At 38.8% G+C, this 25,435-nt stretch overlaps 1 protein-coding gene across 11 annotated transcripts in view; it reads right to left on the bottom strand.

The window, feature by feature from the left end:
- Nucleotides 1–25,435, bottom strand: part of LIMCH1 (LIM and calponin homology domains 1) — a 336,436-nt gene that overhangs the window by 201,144 nt on the left and 109,857 nt on the right. For all 11 annotated transcript variants that reach the window (XM_015597532.2, XM_015597537.2, XM_006922457.3 and 8 more), the window contains exon 2: nt 10,892–10,962. In XM_015597532.2, coding sequence (XP_015453018.2) covers nt 10,892–10,962 — 71 coding nt within the window. The remainder of the gene's footprint in view (nt 1–10,891; nt 10,963–25,435) is intronic.

Below are 25,435 nucleotides of genomic sequence, written 5' to 3'. Positions count from 1 at the left end.
TATATGACTTCCAAATGTCATCATCTTTTCTCCCATTCTGTGGGTTGGGAGGTGGTACCATTTGCAAGACAAAAGCTTTTAACTTTGATACAGTCCTATTTATTTTTGTCTTTTGTCATTTATACTTTTGATATTATATGCAAGAAACCACTGTCTAATCCAAGGTGACAAAGATATATTTCTGTATTTTATTCTAAGAATTGTAGTTTCAGCTCTTGCATTTAGGTCTGTAATCTTTTTTGAGTTAATACAGCATTGTTTTAATACACGTTTATTGATTAGCTATAACATATATAATTTCAAATGTATAAAAAGTATAAAATAATCTTCCTTCCTCCAATCTCACTCAAATTTAATATATTCCTGCCATGTGCAAGCACTGTTAGGCATGGAAAAAAATGGATGAGTCACTGTCACTATGTCAAGAAATTTATAATCCAATAGAAAGTTAAAACATACAACCTCATGAGCAGTGCCATGTGTGAGACAAATTACTTGCTCTAGACAAAGCCCAAATACTTTCAAACCAGAAAAAATAGAAAGCATTTGTACTCAAGGTTGTCACCTCTACCTCAAGATGTATGGTTGTCACTGCCATGGCCACTAAGAAGAGGAAGGAAGCACTGAATTCAGGCTGAAGGTAGAGGGTACCTTCGTAGGGAAAAAGGTGCCCAATGTGTGGGTTTAGGATTTAGAAAGGGACAGGGAAGTGAGCACCCCAAATGGCTGGAATTAAAGGCAGCAAAGGCATAAAGGTAAGGCACCACAAAGAGAATCACAGGAATAATCATCATTCTCTGTGGCCAGTCCAAAGGGATGGTTCAGATGAGCTAAATAGAAACACTGTTCCCGGACAGTGAGGGATACCAGGGGGCAAGCAGAGGAACCTGAATCATGTCCTATCTTGTGATAAGGACCAGGCACAATGAAGCCATGTTTGGGAACGTTTGCTTTGTGGCAGAGTTTACAGCGGCATAAGGAAAGGCGGCACTACAGCTAATCACTCAGCTGGAAAGTCTAAACTTTCTATTTGTCTTTTCATTCGCTCTTTTTTCTTCCCCTTAGCATAAAGAGGGAAGTCTATTTCTGTATAGTTAATTATAAAAAAGAAATCATTTATAAACTGGGTCTTTGATGGGCTATTTAAGAAAAGGTCCTCTCCTGTGGGTAACCAAAGGAAACATTTAGAATGAAACACTTGAGGCAGGAATTTTGCACACTTCATTGTGGGAAGCCAGCCCACCCAGCCTGGCAGCCCAGTTGAGACCATCAAAAAATGGATTATTAAGGTAATGCAATTAGGGAGCTACTAAATCCTCTCAAATGCAGGCAAATCCTAATATAGCATGTAACTCCACAGGCAGGTAATGGGATAGGCCAGTTTCTCCTCTACCACACAAACAGTCCATATTTAAACTCACTGTTTTATTTTTTTTACGTCAATAAATCATTCTAATAAATGTGTAATAAATTTGTTCAGGAGGAAAGAGATGAAGCCTGTGATTTAAATGAGCAGAAGTTTAATAATTTATTAAGGCACAGATTGATATGGTGAAGGAAATCACCTATTATGAGGGAAGTGGTTTTAATGTACATTTTGAGGTGATTTCTGAATGATAATTATGCTAAAATAAATTTCAAACATTTTTTGGAAGCATCAAAAGATACTCTATAATTGCCCTACTTGTCTTAGGTCATGTAAAACTGCGTACTAAGACAAAAGATTTGTAACAAGCATTATAAAATATTTGCCAAGATGGATAAGCTTGAGAATGGTTCAAATGTACAATGCTCAGATGTACACAAAAGTCTTGTGTAGACTCTTGTAGTTGATGCTAAAGTGCAATTTGAATGGAAACAGTAACTGCCCCTCCTCAACACACACACAGAGACACACACACACATACTGTGCTAAGAGTCCTTCTTTTGAATAGGAACCAAAAGCTGTTTATTTGTTGAGGATTCAAAAAAAAAAAAACGGCAACAATAGAAGTCTATTCTGCTCATCATGAGTCTTATCAATTCTCTTTCAATGTTCTTCATCTGTTTTCATCTTTCCTAACAGAAGGCTGTTGGAAATACTCAGTTCTTGCCTAAGTCCCCACCTAAGCCAGGCCAATCTTCAAACAAGAAGCAGCTTTTTACGGGAGATCATTTTTACAAGAGTGAGTCGAAATGTCCTTATTTGAACTTAAAATCTTTGGTGCCAAAGAGTTGGAAATAGGCCAAGTCAGGGAGGCCAATTGTGATTTGGCCAAAAGACAAGGGAGAACTGTACATAGAAGGCCTATCAAATTCTTATTATTCTGCTAAGGCTAAAAACAGTAAGGGCAAAAGGACCCAAGTTTCCTCAGATTCAATTGAGTATCTGGATTAAAGAAAGAGCTCTAGACACAGAGTTCAAAGACACATTGGGTTCCACCTTGGGTCTCCAGCTAACCATCTACAGTGGGGGGAGGGAAGATCTGATCCGGGTTGTTCACCCCCCAGGGATACTGAGAGGATTAAATAAAGGATGGATTTGTGAATACTGAATAAAGCGATGGTAATTAGAAGGCATTGGAGTCGACCACACATCCCACTGTGGTGACCATATATCCCAGTTAGCCAAGGATAGGCCCAGATTTCATTTGTTGTTTCAGCATCTCAACTGGTTAATACTCCCTTTCACTTTCAAAAGTGTCTCATTTGAATGACAAACTATGTAAGCCACTGAGTCAGGCTAGTCTCATTTCTTTTTCAATATTTGAGAAAAATATTGCATATGTAATTTATGTTAGTTAAGGTCTTTTAACATTAGCCTGTTGAAATAATGTAAAAACATGAGCCAGACTTAAATGACTAGGTTGAATCATAATCAGTTGACTGGCACTTCCAGAGATGGCTATTAAGGTCTCCAGTGCCTGCTTCTACCAGCGAAGCAGGTCTTTTCTCAGGCCTGGCTCAAGCTAATCTCTGCCAGGGCTTCACAATACAGGTGACCTCCAGCTTCTCAAGTCTTTTTAGCTCCCTTGGTTTCCATGACACCACACTTCCTGGTTTTCTCTCATCTCTCTGAAAGCCCCTTTGTGAGCTTCTCTTTCACCTCTGACCCACGGGGTGGAGACTTCCTCAAACTGAGACCTTGTTCTGCTGTTCTTTCTTGATGTGATCTTTTATATCTCAGAGCTTGACCTTGATGTCCAGCAATGGCTAGCAAATCCAATTTGAATAAGATAAATCCATAATCTTACCTATTAAATTCTAGGCCCTCATCCCCAACAGGCTACAGTGTTCTCCCCCTGGATGGACTGTCTATATCCCAAACTCACCCTACCTAAACCGAAATCATGACCTCTCCAAACATAAAGGACCCTTTCAGCTCACATCAAGGGCCCCACTTTGCTTTTCACTGACAGTTGAAATGCTGGTTATTTTTACCCTTTTCTTTTATTCATCTATATCCTATGTCCTACCAAGTCCTGTTGATTCTTCAAAGTTCTCATTTCCATTGTTCTGGCGGTCAAACCCAAAAATCCTTCTACGGCTTACAAAGCTCTGAGCGGTCTTGCTCCTGCCTACTTCTCTTCTACATCCACCTTCATGTCTTACAATTGTCTTCCCTGTTTTCTACATTTTGACTAAACAAGTCTTCTTCAATTCTTCCAATACATACAACTTCTTTCTGTTTTGAAATTTTCAACATGCTATTCTTTCAGTCTATATAACATACTTCTTTCCTACTTCCAACTCCCTTCCCTCTTTCCTGGCTAATTTCTACTCTTCATTCAGGTCTCCATAAATGTCATTTCCTCCAGGGAACCTGAGGTTTATGCCCTATACAGAGTCAGGATTTAGAATCCAGAACTTTTCAGGGCACCCTGTTATATGATTGTATTGCATAGTATACTAGTCATCCTAGTAACTTACCACACTTGTAAGTGGGTTCCTAAAAAGGTGAGTTAATTGAAGGAGAGAAGTCAGGCATATCTCCTGATGTACTCTAAACACAGCATACCCACACCAAACCTTTCCCCTGCTATTGTTTCTGTGTAGGATGCCCTTCTCTTTATCTTACCCTATTCTCATCTTAAGTAAAATTCACTTGATGTAATATCTCCCCAATAACTGTCTCCAAAACTATAAAAATCTCCCTTTAACTTAATAAATCTTGGCGATTAAATCTTGGTCACTTTTGCATTTACTCGTACACTGATTTACACTGTAACAGCTGCTTTGTGTACATGTTCAATCCCCAAGTACATTACAAAACTCTTGAAGATCAGGAATCAAGACTTGTATTTTCTTTTTATGGCCCCTTGGTGCCTAATCTGGGGCTGTGCAGAACATGGTCAATATCCAACAAGTCCTCTGTATGACAAAATGTCTCAAAGCTACACTATCAACTTCCAACTTGTCCTAGACACTAGTACATATCTGTGGCACACCACATCTCATGCTGAAATCAGGACAAGAATCCAAGACCAACTCTCCTTCTTAGAACAAGCAGCTCATTCATCAGCGATGATATAAACAAGTGTTTGCCAACAGATTTCTTATCTTCGGAAAATCATTTCAGCAACATAAGAACTGAGACAGAAATACACTAAGACATTCTTTATTGGTCACTTATTTGCAGACTAACATACTCAGACTTTGCAGTCCATGAAAATGTGTCTGCAGAAAAAATCCCCTAAGTTCATCTCTATAACTCCTAAGATGATAGAGCTATTATGGAGCACCTTAAACATAAAGAGAGTACTTCTACCCCTTGACCTCCGAGTCTTCAGAGATGGGTCCATTCTTCATGGAAAATTGTGTGTGTGTGTGTGTGTGTGTGTGTGTGTGTTGTTAGAGAGAGAGAGGAAAGTAAGGGAGAGGAAAGGAGGGTAGAAGAGGGAAGAGAGATAGACAGATGATATGTTAATAATGACAGCTAAGGTCATTGATTTAGGCAGCCTAGATAGAGATCTTATTACTAGTCTCACTTTATTCAACAAGTGTTTATAACAGATGTATTATGTGACAGACCAGTGTCCAATGAGGAAAACTCAAAGATAAAAGGAAAGGATCTTCAGGAAGCTTTCAATCTGGCACAGGAAGCAGACAGTTTTAAAAACAGATATAATTGTGGGACAGAGAAGCAAAGCACTGTGATGAGTGCCAACACAGAAGTGGTGGAGGTACTTAGAAGCCAGAGAGGAACCCACTAACTCTGCCTGGAGGGTTCTGGAACAGCTTCCCAGAGAAAGAAGCCTCAACAGACTGGAGGGAGCAGGAAGAAACAACATCGCCATAGAGGTCAAGGTTTCTGTTTCAAAACAATCACTCTAGGCTTCAAGTTCTGCCAGCCAAAGCTCATTATTCACAGATGATCAGGTTTGTAAGGACCCAAACCTACTTACCCAGTTTTCAATCACAGGCTAGGCAAGAGAAGCTAGAAAGTAAACTCCCAACTCGTTCATCCTGTGGCTTGTTGGCAGCCCTGGGGAGACAGCTGATGGGAGCATGGTAACACAGAGCTGCATTGGCTATGTCATATTCATAACTGACTTTGGGCCTCTTTCCAACAAAAATGAGGACAGCTAGTGATCCAGAGTGCCAGCCAAGTGCCAGACACTGCCAAGCACTTTATACTATTCTCTCGCTTGACTCTCTGAAGGACTTTATGAGCTAGTAGTTTCCCTATTTCATAGACAAAAGGAGAAAAATCAACATTTAAGTGCCTGCTATTTTCCAAGCACTAAACAAAGAGTTTTATTACCAATTACCAATTCATTTAATCTTCAGAACACCCCTATGAATTAGGTACAATTATACCCGTTTTTAAACATGAAAAAACTGGTGCTCAGGGAGGTTAGGTAACTTGCCTAAGAACACACAGGAGGTACATCTAAGATCTGAACTGTCTACTAGGTTAAATCATATGAAATCGCATTTTCTGGCTGATTTGGTCTAGTAATACAATTTCAAAGGATTCCACTTAAGGTTTCCCAAATCCATATCCATTCACCTTCTATTATGCTCTCTCGTAAAATGGAACTGGCTTTTGATGTAGATGTAGATGTAGATGCATATGTACACACATATATATCATATATAAAGCAAGTATGGCGAAATGATAATAACTGCCACTAGTTGCAGGGTGTATGGGTAACCCTTTTTTTTTATAACTTTCCTATAAGTTTGAAATTGTTCAAAATGAAAAGGTGGTGGGGTGGGGGGTGACTTGTAAAGAAACTCCTGATAAAACCCTTAGTAAAAAGTTATTTGATTTCCTCAAATAGCATTTTTGCACTGCCCAAACTCAAAGACTTAACTTTATGAGGGTAAACAATTTATATTGAAAATTAATTCTATAGTCTTTATGGGCTGGCAGACTTATCTGTAAAGGGCCAGAGAATAAACATTTTGGGCTCTATGATCCACATACAAACTCTGTTTTGTTTTATTTACAACCTTTTGAAAATATAAAAGCCATTCTTAGCAAGAAGGGAGGCTAACACAAAAACAGGTTAAGGGTCATAATTTGCTGCCCCTGATACAGATGAAATTCCATAGAGTTCTATCTAAATAGTAAAAGTCATAGTCAGGAAAACAAGTCAGAAACTTTCATTTCTGGAATTATTTCAAAATGTTCTGATCAGGGTTCAAAGAATTAGATGGCTGCCATCAGCAACTCTGTACTGGGAGCGGCCTCCTTAGGGAATGGTTCTTTGCAGTCTTCCCTTTAAACCCTGAAGTCCTCAAGAACACAATGTAGTATTCAATTAACATTTTTAACAGCATGACACTTGTCACACTTCGCAGCTTTGTCACACTTTGATCCGAGACGTTTTATTTAATGTTGAGCAGAGGGCTCACTTTATTTGAGCTTAACCTCCAAAACTTCAACTATGAATACTTGGCAAAAGCAGCAGAGGAAGAGAAAGATGATTATAGCAAAAACATATCTACTATAATTCTATTTGGCACGTACGCTCTATTTTATACTCGCTATTACTGTAAGTTATACATTTATGTCTAAGTATTATCATATACGAAGCCACGCGTATTGTACTTCACAGGCAAAGTAAAAGCGCTCCCAGGGTAATTTGGAGGCTACTCAATTTCTATCTTCTATGCTGCCTGTAGGTGCCAGTCTTTTCTCTCTCCTGTTGTTGTAGTTTTTAATATAGGTCCACCACTCTCATTTGTCACCATTTAGTTTTGATGCTTCCACTTAAGAAAGCTGAAACCTATATCCACTGACCACAGCGTCCTGTCCTCTCATGTCCTCACTCTTATTGGACTTGCCTTATTATCGCAAGAAGGACCACTATGCCTTGATGTTTATATTTTTCCAAGGTCACCAACTCAGTGAGACCCAGTCGTTATCCTCTGTACTGCCCTTCTCCTCAGACTCCAGGTTTTTCGGCATCAATTCCATTCCACCACTACTCCCTATCCTCTTGCTTTCTTTACCCATTAAACTCTCAACTCTGGACACAGGACTGTAGGTAACAACAGCAAAAGCTAAGAAATCAGACTTCTGAATTTAAATCTTTCTTATTTTTATAAATTTAGCAAAGTTATGTAATCTTTTGTGCCTCAGTTACAAAAGGTGTGAAATGGGTGTCCTTATACACCACAGGCAAGTTTGGAATCAGGCTGATAAGAAGAAAACTAAACCCCAGCCTGAGAAGATGTCTTTTAGTTTGAAGAGAACTGTGAATTCTTTTCAGACTCATAAACAACTTAAATTTTTAGTGAACAAAGAGCATGGTGTCCCTCCACAGTTGCAACCAATAGTTAGAGCCAATCTAACTCAGACAAAACGATGAGAGTTTGTTGAACAAAAGAAAGAATTCACCCATGCTGTTCACGTATTTTTCAGCTGGGGTCATAACACTGTTATAGGACACTAGCTGGACTCTATTTTGAATAAAACAAAGTTGAAAAGCCCCAATAATTTAAAAAAAAAAATAGAACTGTATGTTATGAAAGCCCTAGCTTCAGAAGAGCTGAATTGCTAGTTTTCAAAATTTGAAATTATAGAGAGTTCTTATATTTTTAAATGTTGCTACACGAGTGGCAGTTATGGGTTAGAAGTCCTTAATCACCAGTATCCACAAAACTCTCTGGTTCTAGAGAATGGCCCAGCTTTAGGCATTCTCATCTACTCTCCAGAGACGGGTGTTAAACCTTTATGGATCCACTGTCTGGGAATCTTCACTTTCTTGAGACTCCCCCTAAACTGAATTTCCAGCCTTTTGGCCCCTGCCATCAACCAACCCCATGCCTGGAACAGGGGCCATCAACCAACTCCATGCCTGGAACAGTGTAAGTCTCCCTCCTGGCTAGATTGGTCTCTGGATACAAGTCCCACAAAATATACTTGCTAATCTCAGTCTGCAGCAGCCAAATATGCTCAAATTAAACCTAGCCCTGCCCCCATCCCTGACCAAAAAGGAGAGAGAAATCTTCCTCTACTGTTATTAGCTATCAGTGCATACAGCTCCTGGGTCATGTTTTTGTTTCTTATTGCTCTGTGGGTCCTGCCCTTAGAAATTTGTTTGCATCTGGTTTTCTCTGGCTACTAAGAAGGCTCTAGCTGGGCCTCATGCTACTGGCTTTCCTTGCCTGGGGCCACCAAATGCAGTTCATCCCACACTTAGCAAACTGTTTGCCAGCTACAGTCCATGTGGAAGTCAGGACTTGACCTTGGTCCTTGGACTCCTTCAAATAGAGGATTTATCAACAATAACTCATTTGTCTTATGTTTTGTCCTACCTACCTAGACAGTAACATCTGTCTATGTCCTGTGTTGTCCAGTTTCCTCAGTTTCACCTTCGGGCTGTCAGCTGTACAAACTCTTTATTTATTTAAAGAGGCCCCTGCTATAATTTGTGCCTCTGTATTGTCTAACCATACTGTTTCCTAACCATGGCCTGAACCTAAACCCCACTTCTCCACCCCTAAACCTAACATTCATCAGTGTGTTTGTAAAAGGCCACTGCACACATGAGAGTATCCATCCTCTAACTCAATGTCCTCATCTAGGTAAGAAACAAATTCTATGTATGCAAATATCTCTAGATCCAGATCCTAGAGCCTTGCCTTCAGACAAGCCCACTCAATCCAAAGTTAGGAATCTAAAGGTTAGGAAAACAAAAATTGGTACCAAAGACTGCCTGTAACAGAGCTAAGGGAGCATCATAGACATAAATTTTATCAGATTTGGGCTAGTCTGTTAACATTAGGAAAAAGGCTAAGTCCAGATTCATTGAAGAAGCAGGTTCTAGAATACAAGGTAAGTGTTAGGAGCCTGTCTGAGCTTGTCTCTGGTGAGATGCTAAACTAATTATGGTTCACCTATGAACTGAGCTCCGATTTAGATTCATAAAGGGAAGAGGTGGTGAGAGAAATGAGTATGAGAAGTGGGGAGAGATCATTGGAAGGACAGTATAAAAACAGCAATCAGGGGCTATAAATTTCTTTGAAGAAAGAAAGGCAGTGGGAGAGTAGGAAATAAGAGATGCTGATATGAAATGTGTTGAATGGTGCTACATAATAATCAACATTTACATAGCAAATGTAATTTTTAAGGCACCTTATCCACATGATCTTGTTGAAATTCACAAAAAGCTTATGGAATAGGCAACAATTATAAAGTTTTAACACCATTTTAGAGAGAAGAAAAAGAGACTAGAGAAGGTTACCTTACTTAAGGTGTGAAGTAAGTACCTGAGTTCTAGTTCTCAGGCTCTAAAACCCATGCTCTTGAAACAGTCTCTCTGACTCTATCTTGCTCAAGTCAGCAGGCTAAAGCTCCTGCTTTGGACATGCTAATCATTAGAGAAATTATGCTTGAGACTTGAGTTCTTACAAAACACCCTCTCCCATTTTCAGACTTTGGGTGGGTAACAAGTAGTCTTTCAACTATTATCAGTGGGTCCCAAACAATATTCTGAAAGTCACCAAAATTGGAGTGCATTCTATGTGATTCATTTACATACAGTGCAAGGTAAGAGTTATGGTGACAGAAATCAGAACAGTGCTTTTCTATTGATGGTTGAGAATGACTGGGAAAGTATATGAGGAAACTTTCTGTTCTTTATCTTGACCAAGGCATAGGTTACACACATGTACACAGTTTTCAGATTGAATAATTAAGAGCTGAGTATATACAAATAAATTTTTAAAAAGTACCAAAATTAAAGAACCTATTAAATATATTACAGTTTTGAAACCTATGAAGTCTATCATCTATATTTATCATCTATCATCTTGATTATGTCTATCTATCTATAAGTATTAAGGTTCTAGGTTATTTTATGTTCAGAACTAGTTCACAGAAAGCTCTTGAATCCATCATCATGGCAGCACTCTATGACAAAGCCTAGGTTCAAAATATAAAAGTTAAACACTGCAATTATTGTTCACATTTGAATTTTGCTGACAGCACAAATTAAATATATTCAAGCTACTTCAGGAAAGCAGGCACACCGAGTAAATTACCTGACATGCTTTAAGATGCTATGAGTAAATAGAAGCACTGTTTGCACTTGGCACAAGCTGCTTTTGTTAGAGGAGTAGAGGGGAGAAAGGCCACTACTTTTACCACAATTTGGTCAATATCCTTCCAATTACGTGTGCTCAAATTCTTACATTGTAAAAGTTGGTTGGAACTGAGTGGCAGCTATCAGATACTCCTTTATCTAGTTTGAAAATGCCACAGTTCCTACCACCCGCTACTGAACTCCAACTCCCTCACCTACTTATATTTATTATCTAACCCAGTGATATTTTTCAATTTCAGATTCAAAGTATGAATAAATTCATAACAAAAACACTGTAGTTTTACAGACAACTTGAAGAGTATTAATAACTTTTCTGGAATAAAAATCAATTGAATACAGGCTATACTTACTCGCAGAGAAGGATTCCGTTTTCTAACCCTGTCCGAAAATCTTTCTCTCCAAAGCTTCTGCCGGTTACTTGCTACAAAAAAAAAAAAAAAGAAAGAAAGAAAGAAAGAAAAAGAGCATAAATTTCTTTTTTTTAATCAGGAAGCACAGTGGTTTGTTTTCTTTTTTCTTTCTTTTATATCTTCTCTCTCTCTCTCTTTTATATATTTAAGAGCCTTGAAATAATTGGTGGCATTCTAAGAATGGGAAAAATCTATTAGGTATGAATTTCCTTTCCATGTGTAGTTTTGCTTAGATCAGCTAATCTTAAATTTAGACCATTTCTTTGAAGGTTTTTTTTTTTAGCACAGTGGTTTGTTTTCTTTTTTCTTTCTTTTATATCTTCTCTCTCTCTCTCTTTTATATATTTAAGAGCCTTGAAATAATTGGTGGCATTCTAAGAATGGGAAAAATCTATTAGGTATGAATTTCCTTTCCATGTGTAGTTTTGCTTAGATCAGCTAATCTTAAATTTAGACCATTTCTTTGAAGGTTTTTTTTTTTTTTTTTTCTTATCTAATACCTTTAAAAATATCTCTTCTTCCTGATAAGGATGTTACTTTTTGAGTGTGGCCATGATAAGTTAAGGCCATAGCCTCTTTAATCCTGAGGATGCAATCCACAGACTTTCAAAAGCCTGCAGAAAGCACCACCTAAGGATAAATTGTCTATATGTTAAAACGTTAAGGGAGAATTGAAGGGGAAGACTTAAACCTCTAACCTACAAAGACTAAGATAAAAAAATTAAAGCCAATGTCCATAATAATATGATGCGAAAGAGGAAAATAAAAGCTGGGAAATAAGAAACTGTGACAGCACAGAACTGATGGCCATTCTTGATTCCTCTGGCTCTCGGCAGCCCTTTGGCCTAGGCACCAGGGCATTCATTTGTTTGTTCCATATTTTCTGAGCATCTACAATATATCAGGTAAATATGCATACTATAAACCCTAAAGCAACCTCTAAAACACCAAAATAAAAAATTATAGCTAATAAAAAAGGAGATAAAATGAAACCATAAAAAATTACTCAAACAATAAAAACAGCAAAAAGAAAAAAGAGGAAAAGGAAATACAGAAGAAATAGAAATCAACTAGCAATATTATAGACTTAAATCTAACCACATCAACAAGTACACTAAATATATATTGCCTAAACACCCTCAATTAAAAAACAGAGATTGCCAGATTGGAGAAAAAGGCAAAACACAACTCTGTGCAGCCCTATGAGAAATACGCTTTTAATATAAAGACAGAAATATGTTAAAAATACAAGAACAGAATAAGATATACCATGTTAACATGAATCAAAAGAAAGCTGGAGTGTTATAGCAATATCAGACAAAGATAATTTTCAGAACAAAGAATAATACCAGAGACAGAGGAAGTCATTTCATAATGATAAAAAGTTAAGCTCATCAGGAAGACATAATGATCCTTAACATTTTTACATTTAATTTTTTTAAAAAGCATCAGAATTTATAAGCCAAAACAGATAGAGCAGCAAGGAGAAATACACAGATTCACAACAAGAGTCAGAAATTTAATATCCCTTTTTGAAAACTGATAGTACAAGCAGACAGAAAATCAAGAGAATAAGAAAGACTTGAACAACACTATTAACCAAATTGACTTAATTGGCATTTCTAGATACTCCACTGTACAACAGCAGAATACACATTTTCCTTCTTAAGTTCACAGTAAACATTTATTGAGATAGATCAATTTCTGTGTAAGATAATATCTTGGAGCTCCGAGCAAGATGGTGCAGTAGGAAAATGCAGTGCTTGCCTCCTCATACAACCACATCAAAATTACAACTAAACTACAGAACAACAGTCACTGAGAATCGCCTGAAGTTTAGCGGAACATAAGTCCTTTAACTAAAGACATACAGAAGAAGCTTCAGAGACTGGTGGGAGGAGTGAAAACCATAAGAAGCTGGTCCAACACCCACATGTGGCAGTTAAAATCAGAGGGCTATCTTGACTGCAGAGGTCCCCCCTGAGGGGCAAGAAGTCCCAGCTCCACACCTGGCTCCCCAGCCCAGGGTTGCAGTAACAGGAATAGAAGTCCCCATAGGATCTGACCGTGAAAAGCAACAGAGATTGTGGCTCAGTGAGACAAAAAATGCTGGAGTGCCAGTCATTCTTCTTAAAACGCCCTAACACCAACTAACTTGCTGACAAGACTCACTTGCTCTGAGCTCCAGCACTGGGGCAAGCAGCTTGAAAGGCCCCAGAAACATATGGGAACAAACTGAATTGTCTGGCTTCAGGGCAAGAGGTGGAGGGGCAGCTTTCTCCCAGACAAAAGTGCTGGCAAAATCCATTGTTCCTTTTTTGAGCACTTTATCTAAGGATGCAGACATGAAATGAGGGGTGAGGGTGCCAAATCTGAAGCTTCATCAACCTGACTAACACCATTTGCCCTGCCTTGGTGATTCCCTAAGACCCCGCAACACCCAGAAGGCCCACCCGAGCCACTTCCAGTGGCTTTTCCACACAGACGAACTGTCTTGTCTCATGTTGCCAAATTTCCTAAAATATCTCAAGTGTTCACACCCCCAAAAAACAGCATCTAGCCTTGGCATGCCCTATATTTCTTGCTAAGCAGCCCCAGGACTGCTGGTTGGTATTCAGCCTTGGTTCTCAGCTTAGCCTGTCCTAGGCACCTCCAAGCCCAGCACAAGTAGCAACCAACTGCAGACCACTTTGTAGCTCATACCAAGTGCCCGAGGTAGTGCACAGGCAGTGGTTGACCTTGGCCTGCACCAGAGCCCCTCCCAAGATACATCCAACCCAACACACTCTGTGGCCAACTTCAGACCACACCAGACAACTCCCAACCACCTCCACAAATGACACTGTCAAAAGGGCAGACTCAGCAGGCACCAGAGCCCAACTAAAGTGAATCCTGCTCCCTAGGGTCAGCCCCTGCACATCAGCCTCTCCACTACAGTCACTGGCCAGTCCTCACAACCAATCAGCTAAAAGGTCAATGCCTCCCATTGATGTGCCAACAGCAATCAAGGCTCAACTAAAACAGGAGGGCACACGCACAACCCACACAAGGGACACACCTGCAGTACCTGGCTCAGGTAACCAGGGAGACTGTGACACTGGGCTCCACAGGACACCTACTACATACGGCCAGTCTACCAAGACCGGGAGACATAGCAGCCCTACCTAATAGAAACAAACACAAGTAGGTGGCCAAAACAGGAAGACAAAGAAACACGTCCCAAAGGCAAGATCAGAACAATGCTCTAGAAAAAGAATAAACAAAACAGACACAAGCAGTCAGCCAAATGCAGAGTTCAAAACACTGGTTATAAGAATGCTCAATGATCTCAGTGAGAACTTCAACAAAGAGATAGGAAACATAAAAATGGAGGTAGAAGACATAAAGAAGAACCAGTCAGGAAAGAATATATTAGAGGGAATAACTGAAAGGAAGAATACATTAGAGGAAATTAACAGATTAGATGAAGCGGAGGATCAAATCAGCAGTTTAGAATATAAGGCAGCAGACAACACCCACTCAGAGCAGCAAATGGAAAAAGAATCCAAAAAATGAGGGTAGTTTAAGGAGCCTCTGGGACAACATCAAGCATACCAACATCACATCATAGGTGTATCAGAAGGAAGAGAGAGAGTGTGAGGAATTGAAAACCTATTTGAAGAAATAATGATGGAAAACTTCTCTAAACTGGAAAAGTACATAGATACACAAGCCCAAGAAGCACAGAGAGGCCCAAACAAGATGAACCTTAAGAGGCCCAAATCAAGACACATCGTAATTAAAATGCCAAAAGTTTAAAGGTTAAGAGAGAATCTTAAAAGCAGCAAGAGAAAAGCAGTTACCTAAGGGAGCACCCATAATCAGCTGATTTCTTTATAGAAACTTTGCAGGCCAAAGGGTTTAGTATTTATGAATAATAAAATGGCAATAATTACATATCCATCAACAATTACTTTAAATGTAAATGGATTAAGTGCTCCAATCAAAAGACACAGTGTGGCTGAATGGATAAGAAAACAAGAACTTTACACATGTTGCCTACAAGAGACTTACTTTAGATTGAAAGACACACACATACTGAAAGTAAAGGGATGGAAAAAGATATTTCATGAAAGTGGAAACAAAAAAAAAAACTGGGGTAGCAATACATACAAGACAAAATAGACTTTACAACAGAGGCTATAACAAGAGACAAAAAAGTACCCAGTAATTCTACTTTGGGGTACTTATCCAAAGAAACCCAAAACACTAATTTGAAAATATATATGCATTTATATGTTAATTGCATTATTTACAATAGCCAAGATATAGAAGCAACTTAAGTATCTATCAATGGATGAATAGACAAAGAGGTGGTACCTGTACACGATCAACATTACTGAGCCATAAAAAAAAAATGAAATCTTGCCATCTGCAATAACATGGATGGACTAGAGGGTATTATGCTTAGTGACTAAGTCAGACAAAGACAAATACCATAGGGAATATAGTCAACAATATTATAATAACTATGTATGATATCAGATGGTTTCTAGGTTTGAGGTGATGACTTCACAAGTTATATAAATGTCTAATCACTATGTCATGCACCTGAAACTGATATAATATTGTATGGAAACTGTAATTTTAAAATTTTTTAAAGAGTAAGTGAATTAGCATGTCAAACTCTTCTCACAGCGTCTGTCCCATAGTAAGAGCTCAAATTTCATTGTCAATATTGGCAACAGTAGTAGAATCACCATAATCTCATTCATGATTCCCCCTCTTCCAATATCTTTCTAGGTGCTTCTTCCCTGATCTTAAATGATGCCATACTTTACTGGTTGTCCTCCTAAATTCTAGTATCACCATACTGCATGACCCAAAAAGCATTTTCTTCTCTGACATGAATTAGCAGCAGGATAGTCAACCACTCACTCCTTTTTAATCACATGCCTTTCCTAGGCCACTCACCCCCAGACACTCCTACTTTCCTTCTACCTCAATTAATAAATACTCCTTTCTCTACTGCTGTAGGTACTTCTACCTCATTCATTTTCTAATGTAAAACATGGTTCCTTTTCTCCTTTTTTCACTTTTCCTTTGTTCTCTTTCTAACTACACACTGCCCTTCCCTAGGCAGTCCCATCGCTTTAAATATCTCATATACAATAGCTCATACATTTTTATGGATTTAAATATCTTGCCTTTAAATATCCTTAAATATCTTGCCTATGATAGATAACTCACACATTTTTATATATGGCTCTGACCCTTCTCCCCTCAAGTTCAGAATCAAATATACAATTTTTTACTCAACATCTCCACTGGCATAAATATTTCACATTTAAGATCAAAACAAAATTTGTGACATCTGTTCCCTGATCCAATCTGTTTTCCACCTCTGGTCTTCCCCATATCAATAAATGTCACCACCATCTTCATCCCCAGTAACATAGAGAAGCATTTAAACCATCAAAAGGAACAATGTTCCTCCCTCCAAAATGTACTTGAGATCTGTCTTTTTCTCTCTGTCTCTACACAACCACACTAATCCAAGCCTCCGTCATTTCTCAGCTGGATAACTGCAGCAGCCACCTTCATGGTCACTCTGCTTCCACTCTGGCCCCTTCACAAGCCGTCTCTCACACAGCTTCCATAAATCTTTCTATAGATCCATCTTGTGTCCTTCCTCACTACACCACAATAAATACAAGTTACATATACAACCCCTTCATTTTACAGATGACAAAAAATAATGTCCTGAAAATTAAATGCCTTGCTCAAGGCCATACAGCAAGCTATTAGCAAAGATGACTAGAATCAGGTCTCCCTTCACCCATGCCTGGGATTCACTGTCTGCAACACTACCTTCTGTGGCACGTCTTCTTGTACTTATATTGCTATACTCTCTTTAATAACAATAGCTCCTTATATCTATTCAGTCTGGGTTGGCAAAGAAACAGCACAGAAGTCCAGGCCTGAGGTTATTTAATCAACATTATCAGGCCATGATCCTCTCCAGCACTAGCTCTGAGTGCTTAATAGTGAGGATAATAAAATGTAATCTGCAGAATCCATTTATATTTTCATCATGTCATCAGAAAACCAGAAGGTGCTGTTTATAGCCCAGAGACTGACAGACTCCACTTAAAAAAATAAATCTAATTAAAAATACAGGCAATGCTCAAAAGCACCCTGGGAGCATTAAATCCTCTGATGCAGCCATTTTTGCTCTAGACACAAAAAATGGGTCAGTCCAGGAACATGTGAATGGATTTAGCAGCAACTGTGTTTGCACATCCTCCAGCTGTTCCTGCTTTACAAAGAGACAGAACAGAAGGTGCAAAGAAAGACAACACTCAAAGTGAGCTTTAACACAACAAAGTATTAGCAACTGATTTGAGAGCAAAAAGAAAGGACAGTCCAGAAAGAAAATGCTCTAGTGGGGTGGTTCTGGGCTTTGTGTGTTTTCTCCAATTCAAGGAGCAGAGACATGCTTCAGCCATGGTGTTATTTTTACCTGGGTATCATGTGGCTCCATAAACACGTCAGTTCTGGGCTAATTTTGGCAAATGAGTGTAACTATCATTTAGTTCTAAGCACAGTGAGATATAAAACCTTTGGATCCAAATTGCAGATCTGATGTGATAACTTCCTATACACATTGTCCAGGTTAAATGAGACCATAAAGAAACAATGTACATATCCAGAATATAACACATTATAAGAAACTGGCTTTCAAAATGCCAATGTCATGAAGGGGAGGGTTGCTATTCTAAAATAAAAGACTTAAGAGACATAACAACCAATTACACTGTATGCTCCTTAATGAAATGTCCATTTAAAAGAAACTTTATAGATGACATTTTGGGAACAATTGGGGAAATCTGGATATATACTGGTTGTTTGGTATTATTAGGGCTTCTCTTTATTAAGAGTCACAATGCCATGGTGGTTATGTAGGAGGATGTTCTTATGCTTTGGAGATGAACGCTAAAGTTTTTAGAAGGAAAGGAGTCTGGCGTCTATAATTTATTTTGAAATGGTTAAAAAATTACTAAGGGTACGTGTGAATGTGTGTGTGTGTTTAAGAAGCAAATACAGAAAATATTAACAATTATTTAAACTAGGTAGTATTTATATAGGTTTCCTTGAACCAATTTCTTCCTTCCTTCCTTCTTCCCTCCCTCCCCTCAACTCTTTTGAATGTTTCAAAGTATAATGAAATGTTCTCTGGGGCTAGGGCTAAAAGTCATTCAGCAGTCCAGGGAAAGTACTCAGGTCACCCTGTGTACTCCTCATTTATTTCTAAGAGCATTTTTTCATTTTTTTTCACTGATGACCGTCACTTAGTTCACCATTAGTCATTTCATTTATATACAACCTTAATGCTAACATCATGTTCATTTATATTCTCTCACCTGCTTATACGCAGAAATAGCACTTGCCAGCCAACAAATCGACATGACATTAGCATTAAGGATAAGAAGAAAGGAGGGGTCAAACCCCTTGATTTCCTGATTTGGGGCAAAGAACTGGAACTAGAGGCTCAGCCAAGTACACACCATCCAGTGACAGAGAGCTGTCACCATTTGATTGATTTCACCATTTGATATTCTAAAAACTGATTGATTTCACCATTTGATATTCTAAAAACTAAACAGTATTAGCTAAGAATCCAAAGTAACCACAAAACAGTTGTACTTTCCCAGTACTTGGCATTACAAAACGCATAAAATTCAAGTTAGAAAACTATTAGAATTCGCTGAAACAAATTATCAGATTACCAAATGAAAAGAAACCATGGTAAAATGCCCATTATACAGGTAGGATGATCTCATTTTAAACAGCCAATTCTTTAAAAAGTTGGTATGACGGGCAACACAACTTACGAAGGAAAGCAAAGAAGTGATCAATATAAAATGAGCGTGACTTTCAGAAGCGGGGAGGAAATTATCCCTGGGCCCAGTATGGGCTTCCAGGGTGGCAAAATTCTATTTCTTGATTTAAATCTACTTATTATCTTAAAAAAAAATTTTGCAATTATGATTGGCATATAATATATTAGTTTCAGGTATACAATGTGGTGATTAGACATTTATATAACTTACAAAGTGATCACCCTAATAAATGTGGTACCCACCTTACACCATACATAGTAATTACAATATAATCGACTATATTCCTTATGCTATACTTTATGGCCCCGTGACTATTTTGTAACTACCAATTTGTACTTCTTAATCCCTTCCCCTTTTTCACTGACCACTCAAACCCTAGCTCATCTGGCAACAATCAAAATGTTCTTTGTATCTATGCGTCTGTTTCTGTTTTGTTTATTTTTTTCCTTAGATTACACAGGTAAGTGAAATCACATGGGGTTTTGTCTTCTCTGTCTGACTTACTCTACTCAGCACAATTCTCTCTAAGTGCATCCATGTTATTGCAGATGGCAAGATTTCATTCTTTTTTTAATGTCTGAATAATATTCCATTATATATATGTACCACCTCTTCCTTTACTATTCATTCATTGATGGACACCCAGGTAGCCTCTATATCTTGGCTATTGTAAATAATGTTGCAATGAATATATGGATGCACATGTCCCTTCAAAGTAGTGTTTTGGGTTTCTTTGGATAAATACGCAGAAGTGAAATTACTGGGTCCTTCTTTCTCTCTTGTTATAGCCTTTCTTGTAAAGTCTATTTTGTCTGGTATAAGTACTTCTTTCCCAACTTTTATTTCCACTTTCATGAAATATCTTTTTCCATTCCTTTACTTTCAGCTTGTGTGTGTCTTTCGAGCTGAAATGAGTCTCCTGTAGCCAAGCCAGCCTTGATCTTCCCCTAGCCTGACTAAACTTTAGAGCAAGCTTCATCCCGCCTCTCAGCCCAGAACCCCCTTTCCTTAGGGCATTTACTTCAGACAGCTTGTCACTGTAAATTCTTTCTCTGATCCTTTGAGATGGAAATATTTTCAAAAGGCTTCTTTCCTATTTTATGATCCAGGACAGTCTTTCTCAATCCCTAGAAGCCATTCCTCCTAAAATGTAATTTTCGAGGAAGATAGCGCCCTACCTCCCAGGCCCTCTGGGAAGGCAGGGATGAAACTCCAGCTGTAAAAAATTATTACGGTTTATTATTATAATGTTAGTAAATTATTATAAGTCCTGCATTAATTATTTCTATTAAATCTTACAGAAACCTGAACTACTATGCAATAAAATAGTAAAGTCTATCAACTCATCTTGGTTTCCCTGAGTCTCTTTGCTGTTAGGGTCTTGTTTTCTTATGTTTTGATTAAAGTATTTAATCCTTTTTCATTTGAAGTGACTGTTTTAATAGATATGTGGTTACTGCCATTTTATTATTAATATTTTTAAATTTTTCTGTCTTCTTAAAGAAGTCCCTTTAACATTTCTTGTAATACTGGTTTGGTGGCAATGAACTCCTTTAGATTTTTCTTATCTGGGAAGCTTTTAATCTGTCCTTTGATTCTAAATGATAGCTTTGCTGGGTAGTATAATCTTGATTGTGGGTCCTAGCTTTCCATCACTTTGAATATTTCCTGCCAGTCCCTTCTGGCCTGCAAGTTTCTGCGGAGAAATCAGCAGACATAGTCTTATGGGAGCTCCCTTAGGTAACTGCTTTTCTCTTGCTTTGTGGCTCATTCTAAGTGGCCCAGGCCACTTGTCTTTAACTTTTGGCATTTTAATTATGATGTGTCTTGGTGTGGGTTCATCTTTGTTTTCTTGTTTGCTTCATCTTGTTTGGGACTCTCTGTGCTTTCTGGGCAAGTTTTCCATCATTATTTCTTCAAATAGGTTTTCAATTCTTCACTCTTTCTCTTTTCCTTCTGGTACCCCTATGCTGTGAAGGTTGGTACACTTGATGTTTCCCAGAGGCCCTTAAGCCATCCTCGTTTTGTTTTTGTTTTTGATTCTTTTTTCCTTTTGCTGTTTTGAGTGGGTGTTGTCTGCTACCTTATATTCTAAACTGCTGATTTGATCCTCTGCTTCATCTAATCTACTGTTGATTCTCTCTAATGTATTCTTCATTTCAGTTATTGTAGTCTTCGTTTCTGACTAGTTCTTTTTTACGTTTTCTATCTTTGTTTTGTTTCCTATATCTTTGTTGAAGTTCTCACTGAGAACATTGAGCATCCTTATAACCAGTGTTTTCAACTCTGCATTTGGTGGAATGCTTGTGTCCATTTTATTTATTCTTTTTTAGAGCATTGTCCTGATCTTGCATTTGGGACATGTTTTTTGTCTCCCCATTTTGGCTATTTCCCTGTGTCTTTTCTATGTATTAGGTAGAGGTGTTATGCCTCCCTGTCTTAGTAGAGTGGCTTTATGTAGTAGGTGTCCTATGGGGCTCAATGGCACAGTTTCCCTGTTCACTTGAGTTGGGTGCTGCAGGTATGTCCCTTGTGTGGGTTCTGTATGCTTTCTTGTTGTAGTTGAGCCTTGATTGCTGTTGGCACGTCAATGAGAGGGACTGACCCTTGGACTGCTTGGTTGTGAGGACTGGCCGGTGACAGGGGCTGACCCTAGGGATCAGAAGTAGCTTTAGCAGGGCTCTAGTGTCTGCCCTTTGGGTTTGTTGTCTGAAGATGAAGCTACAGGAGCTCTGGCTTGCTTTGAAGCCTGCCACTGGGCATGCTGACCCCAGAGTCTCCTGGGAGAGGCTCTGCCACAGGCCAAGTTCAGCTGCAGCCTGTGCTCTGGCCTGGGTCACTTGGAATGAGCCACAAGGTAATCCGCAGTTGGCTGCCACCCACACTGGGCATGGAGGTGTTTAGGAGAGGCCAAGCTTAAGACTAAGGCCAGCTGCCACCAAAGTCTGGATTGTGGCTGCTCAGCAAGATGCATGGGGCATGCTGAGGTCAGATGTTACCTGTTTGGGGTTTATGAACCTTTGAGAAATTTTAGAAAAGTCCACAGCATGAGCCAAGGCAGGCCATGGAAAAGCTACTGGAAATGGCATGGTGGGCCCATATAAGTTGGGTGCGGTGGGGTCTCAGGGAGTCAGCAGGGTAAGGCAAATGGAGTTAACTACATTGATGGAGACTCAGATATGGCAACTATCTGCATGTTTGGAGAGGGTAGGGCTCAACAAAGAGACAATGGATTCTACCAGTACTTCTCTCTGGGAGAAAGCTACCCCTCCAGTCTTGTCCTGAAGCCAGATAATTCAGTTCTTCCCTGCATGTCCCTAGCGCCTTTCAAGCTACTGCCTCAGCACTGGAGCTCAGAGTGAGTGAGTCAGCACACAGGCCCTTTAGAGGAATGCCTGGTACTCCAGCAGCCCTCTGTCTCATTCATCCACAATCTCTGCTGTTTTTCATAGCCAGGAGTTGTGGGGACTTCTCTTCATGGCACTGGATCCCTGGGCTGCGGAGTTTGGTGTGGGGCTAAAGCCACTAACTCCTCAGGAGGGACTTCTACAGTCAAGATATCTCTCCTGATTCGCACGTGGGTGTGGGAGTAGCCCATTTCTGTCTCTGCCCCTCTTACCAGTCTCAATGTGGTTTCCTCTGCATTGTCCTTAGTTATAAGACTTCTGTTCAGCTATACTTCAGGCAATTCTCAATGATATTCTTTAATTTAGTTGTAATTGTGAAGTGGTTATGAAACGATGCAAACACAGCATTTATCTACTCCGCCATCTTCACTAGACACAGTGATTTCAATTATAAACTAAGCTATGTATTTGTTTTATGTGGTTTTCTGTAATTGTGTAATATTTTACAATTGAAAAGATTTTAAAGGGGTACTGGGAATACTGTTAGCCTCCATAGTGGCTCAATCTCACTTTTTTTCTCTCGGTAGTAACTAAAGCCATTTCCATTTGGTTTTACTCAGAAAAGACTTTATAGTGAGAAAATAACACTTTTAAAGGTTTGTCATTCAAATGTAACAGAAATACACTTCTATCTAATAATAAAATCTATTATTAAAATGGTGGCTGGGATCCACACATGCCTGCTGCATAGTGTATTTTAAAACAAACATATGAATATTGGACAAAGGAGCTAATGTACTATTGGCTTTGGAACATAAAAGATACATCGTCTTCAGAGAGTTTGCCATTTAAATGGCTCTAGGCAGGCTCTTGGGGTTGGTAATGACCATAATGCCCCTCATCCCCGCCTATGTTTGAATCACATAGTTGTCTAGCAACACCTTGTCAGGACTGTAAGAGGCCAAAAGTCAAGCCAACTAAGTTCTAGTCACAGTTCTGCTAATAACCAAGGGCTGCCACAAAATCACTTCATGTCTAAGAGCTCTGCAAAAATCCATAGATTCTCTGAACCCTTTTCCACCCTAGCCTCTCCTCTTGCAATTTTGATAACAGGACAGCATCTTTTATTGAACCTTAACTGATTCATTTACTCCTTAGCTCCCCAAGGTAATAAAGCTACCAACAGCTGGTTACCAGATTGTGCCCTAGATGAGAGCACCCAGCTGATCAGAGACAAGCTGAGGTAAAAGCCAGTCTGAGCTCTCCATGTCAAACCACACAAACTCTTCTGAAGGAAGAGTCCTGTTTTCCTAATTCACACAAAGCCATTGTCTGTACTCACAATGTCCACCCTGACATGTCTTTTCAAGTTGACACAGGGGTACTCAGTGGGCTAGCACAGGCCCTGATATGAGTACTATATTATCCCTGTTATGTAGATAAAGGAACTTAAGTACAGATCATTACGTAATCTGCCCCATTTCATATAGCTAGTAGGAGGCAAAGCCAGGACTTTAAGATGGACAGTCTGGCTCCTGACCTATGCTTCTAACCAGTATGTTATGCTGCCTAAACATGTCTGTGTCCCTGTTGATTTTTCTCCTATAATCAGTTGAGTTGTAAATAAAGATTTGACTTCTCACTGCCTGTACCACCTTCTTCTCTCTTTAATGTGCCTTTTCCTTAACCTGTAGAATAGAAAATAACCTCCAAATTCAGACATGTGTCAATATATCTGTAACTTTATTATCAATTCACTCAAACCATGGAGGTGAAATAAAAATCTTTGTGATGTCACTGGATTTTTATCTATAAATTTAAAAAATCATCATAAATATCCAAAGAATCTGAATTAAAATAATCCTATGTATATCTTGACCCTCTATGGAATGAAAAATAAATCTCCATTAATAGGGAATAGAGGGGTTGAGAAGGAAGATGCCTCATTAAGGCCATTAGGCATTTCTACAACAACGACAAAAAATTTCTTACCTATCTTCCTCTGATTGTTTAAACTTACAAATAATATGTTATGCTGGAAATCTGTTCTTTTGGCTGGTTTGTGATGAAAACAGCAGGTGGTAATCCCAGTGCTCTGAAATGTCATTCTCACTGGGAATCAATGACTGCAGTTTGGTGGCTGCCCAACTGAAGAAGCAGCTGCCATCCTAGCTAGGATTGGAGTGAACATTGTTCAGGCTTGTGCACAGCCCTCCTTACCTCTTCCTGCACAATGTGCACATCAGCAAGGAAGGACTCCTATCCTCAGAGTGTTACAAAGAACTATAAAATAACAGTATAATACTGCACTGCAGAGAGATTAAAGAAGAAACAGGAAGGATAGTCTTTATAAATCTAATAGGTGAGAACCATGTTAAACCAAAACCAAAACAAAACCTACAAGTGGAACTTCTGTCTACATATCATCTTAAAAAACTTTATTAACCAAAAGATAGAGGAGAGGAAGAAAGGGAAAAAAAATTAAAGGTAACTGTGTGATTGTTACAACACATGCTATGTTCTAAGAGGTCTTTGGTTATGTTTTAAAATCCCTTTATAATCGAGTCATCTTGAGAGATGTCCTAGAACCAAAGATGTTCTGCTAAATGTTTAACAACTGGTTCTCACTAATGCCGGCAAGGGAGCCCTGACGTTTAGCATTTGCCAGTCTCCATGGTGCAAAAACTCTCACCATAGCCCATTTTAAGCTTAACCTGATGTCACTCAACACAGCATGAGGAGATGTGCAGTCTTCACTCCTGAGCCTTCAAGCTGGTTCCAAACTACCACTGCAAACTCGCAGTCTGGATTACATACACAACAGGTCCTCAAATAATACCATTTTGTTCAATGTCATTTCATTATAACATTGATGACAGGCCATAGAAATTTAACTCTTGTTTATAACAATTAACCTATCATAAAATTGACTTCATTACATCATTTTACTTAACATCACAGAACCTGTCGACAACATTGAGTACTTACTGTACATTATGAAACTAACAGCTTAAATGCAGTGTTTCAAATGTATTACAATTTCTAAATATCCATGATATTGAGAATTTATCAAATAATAATTGAAAACAAAGCATAATAACTATATAAACATCTAAATGTTTCTAAATTTGTATATACTCTTGTTCGCAAAGTCAAGATCTTACAGAAAGATACAACTACTTTGCTGGCATAAACGTTATTATCCTTTCAGGCAGCTGTTTCCAGTTTCCTGGGTACAGGTAGGCAATAGAAAG

Source organism: Pteropus alecto, unplaced genomic scaffold (assembly GCF_000325575.1).
Source record: "Pteropus alecto unplaced genomic scaffold, ASM32557v1 scaffold57, whole genome shotgun sequence".
NCBI lineage: Eukaryota > Metazoa > Chordata > Mammalia > Chiroptera > Pteropodidae > Pteropus > Pteropus alecto.
The sequence above is the reverse complement of the archived record's forward strand: the minus strand, read 5'-3'. Positions and strand labels throughout refer to the sequence as shown.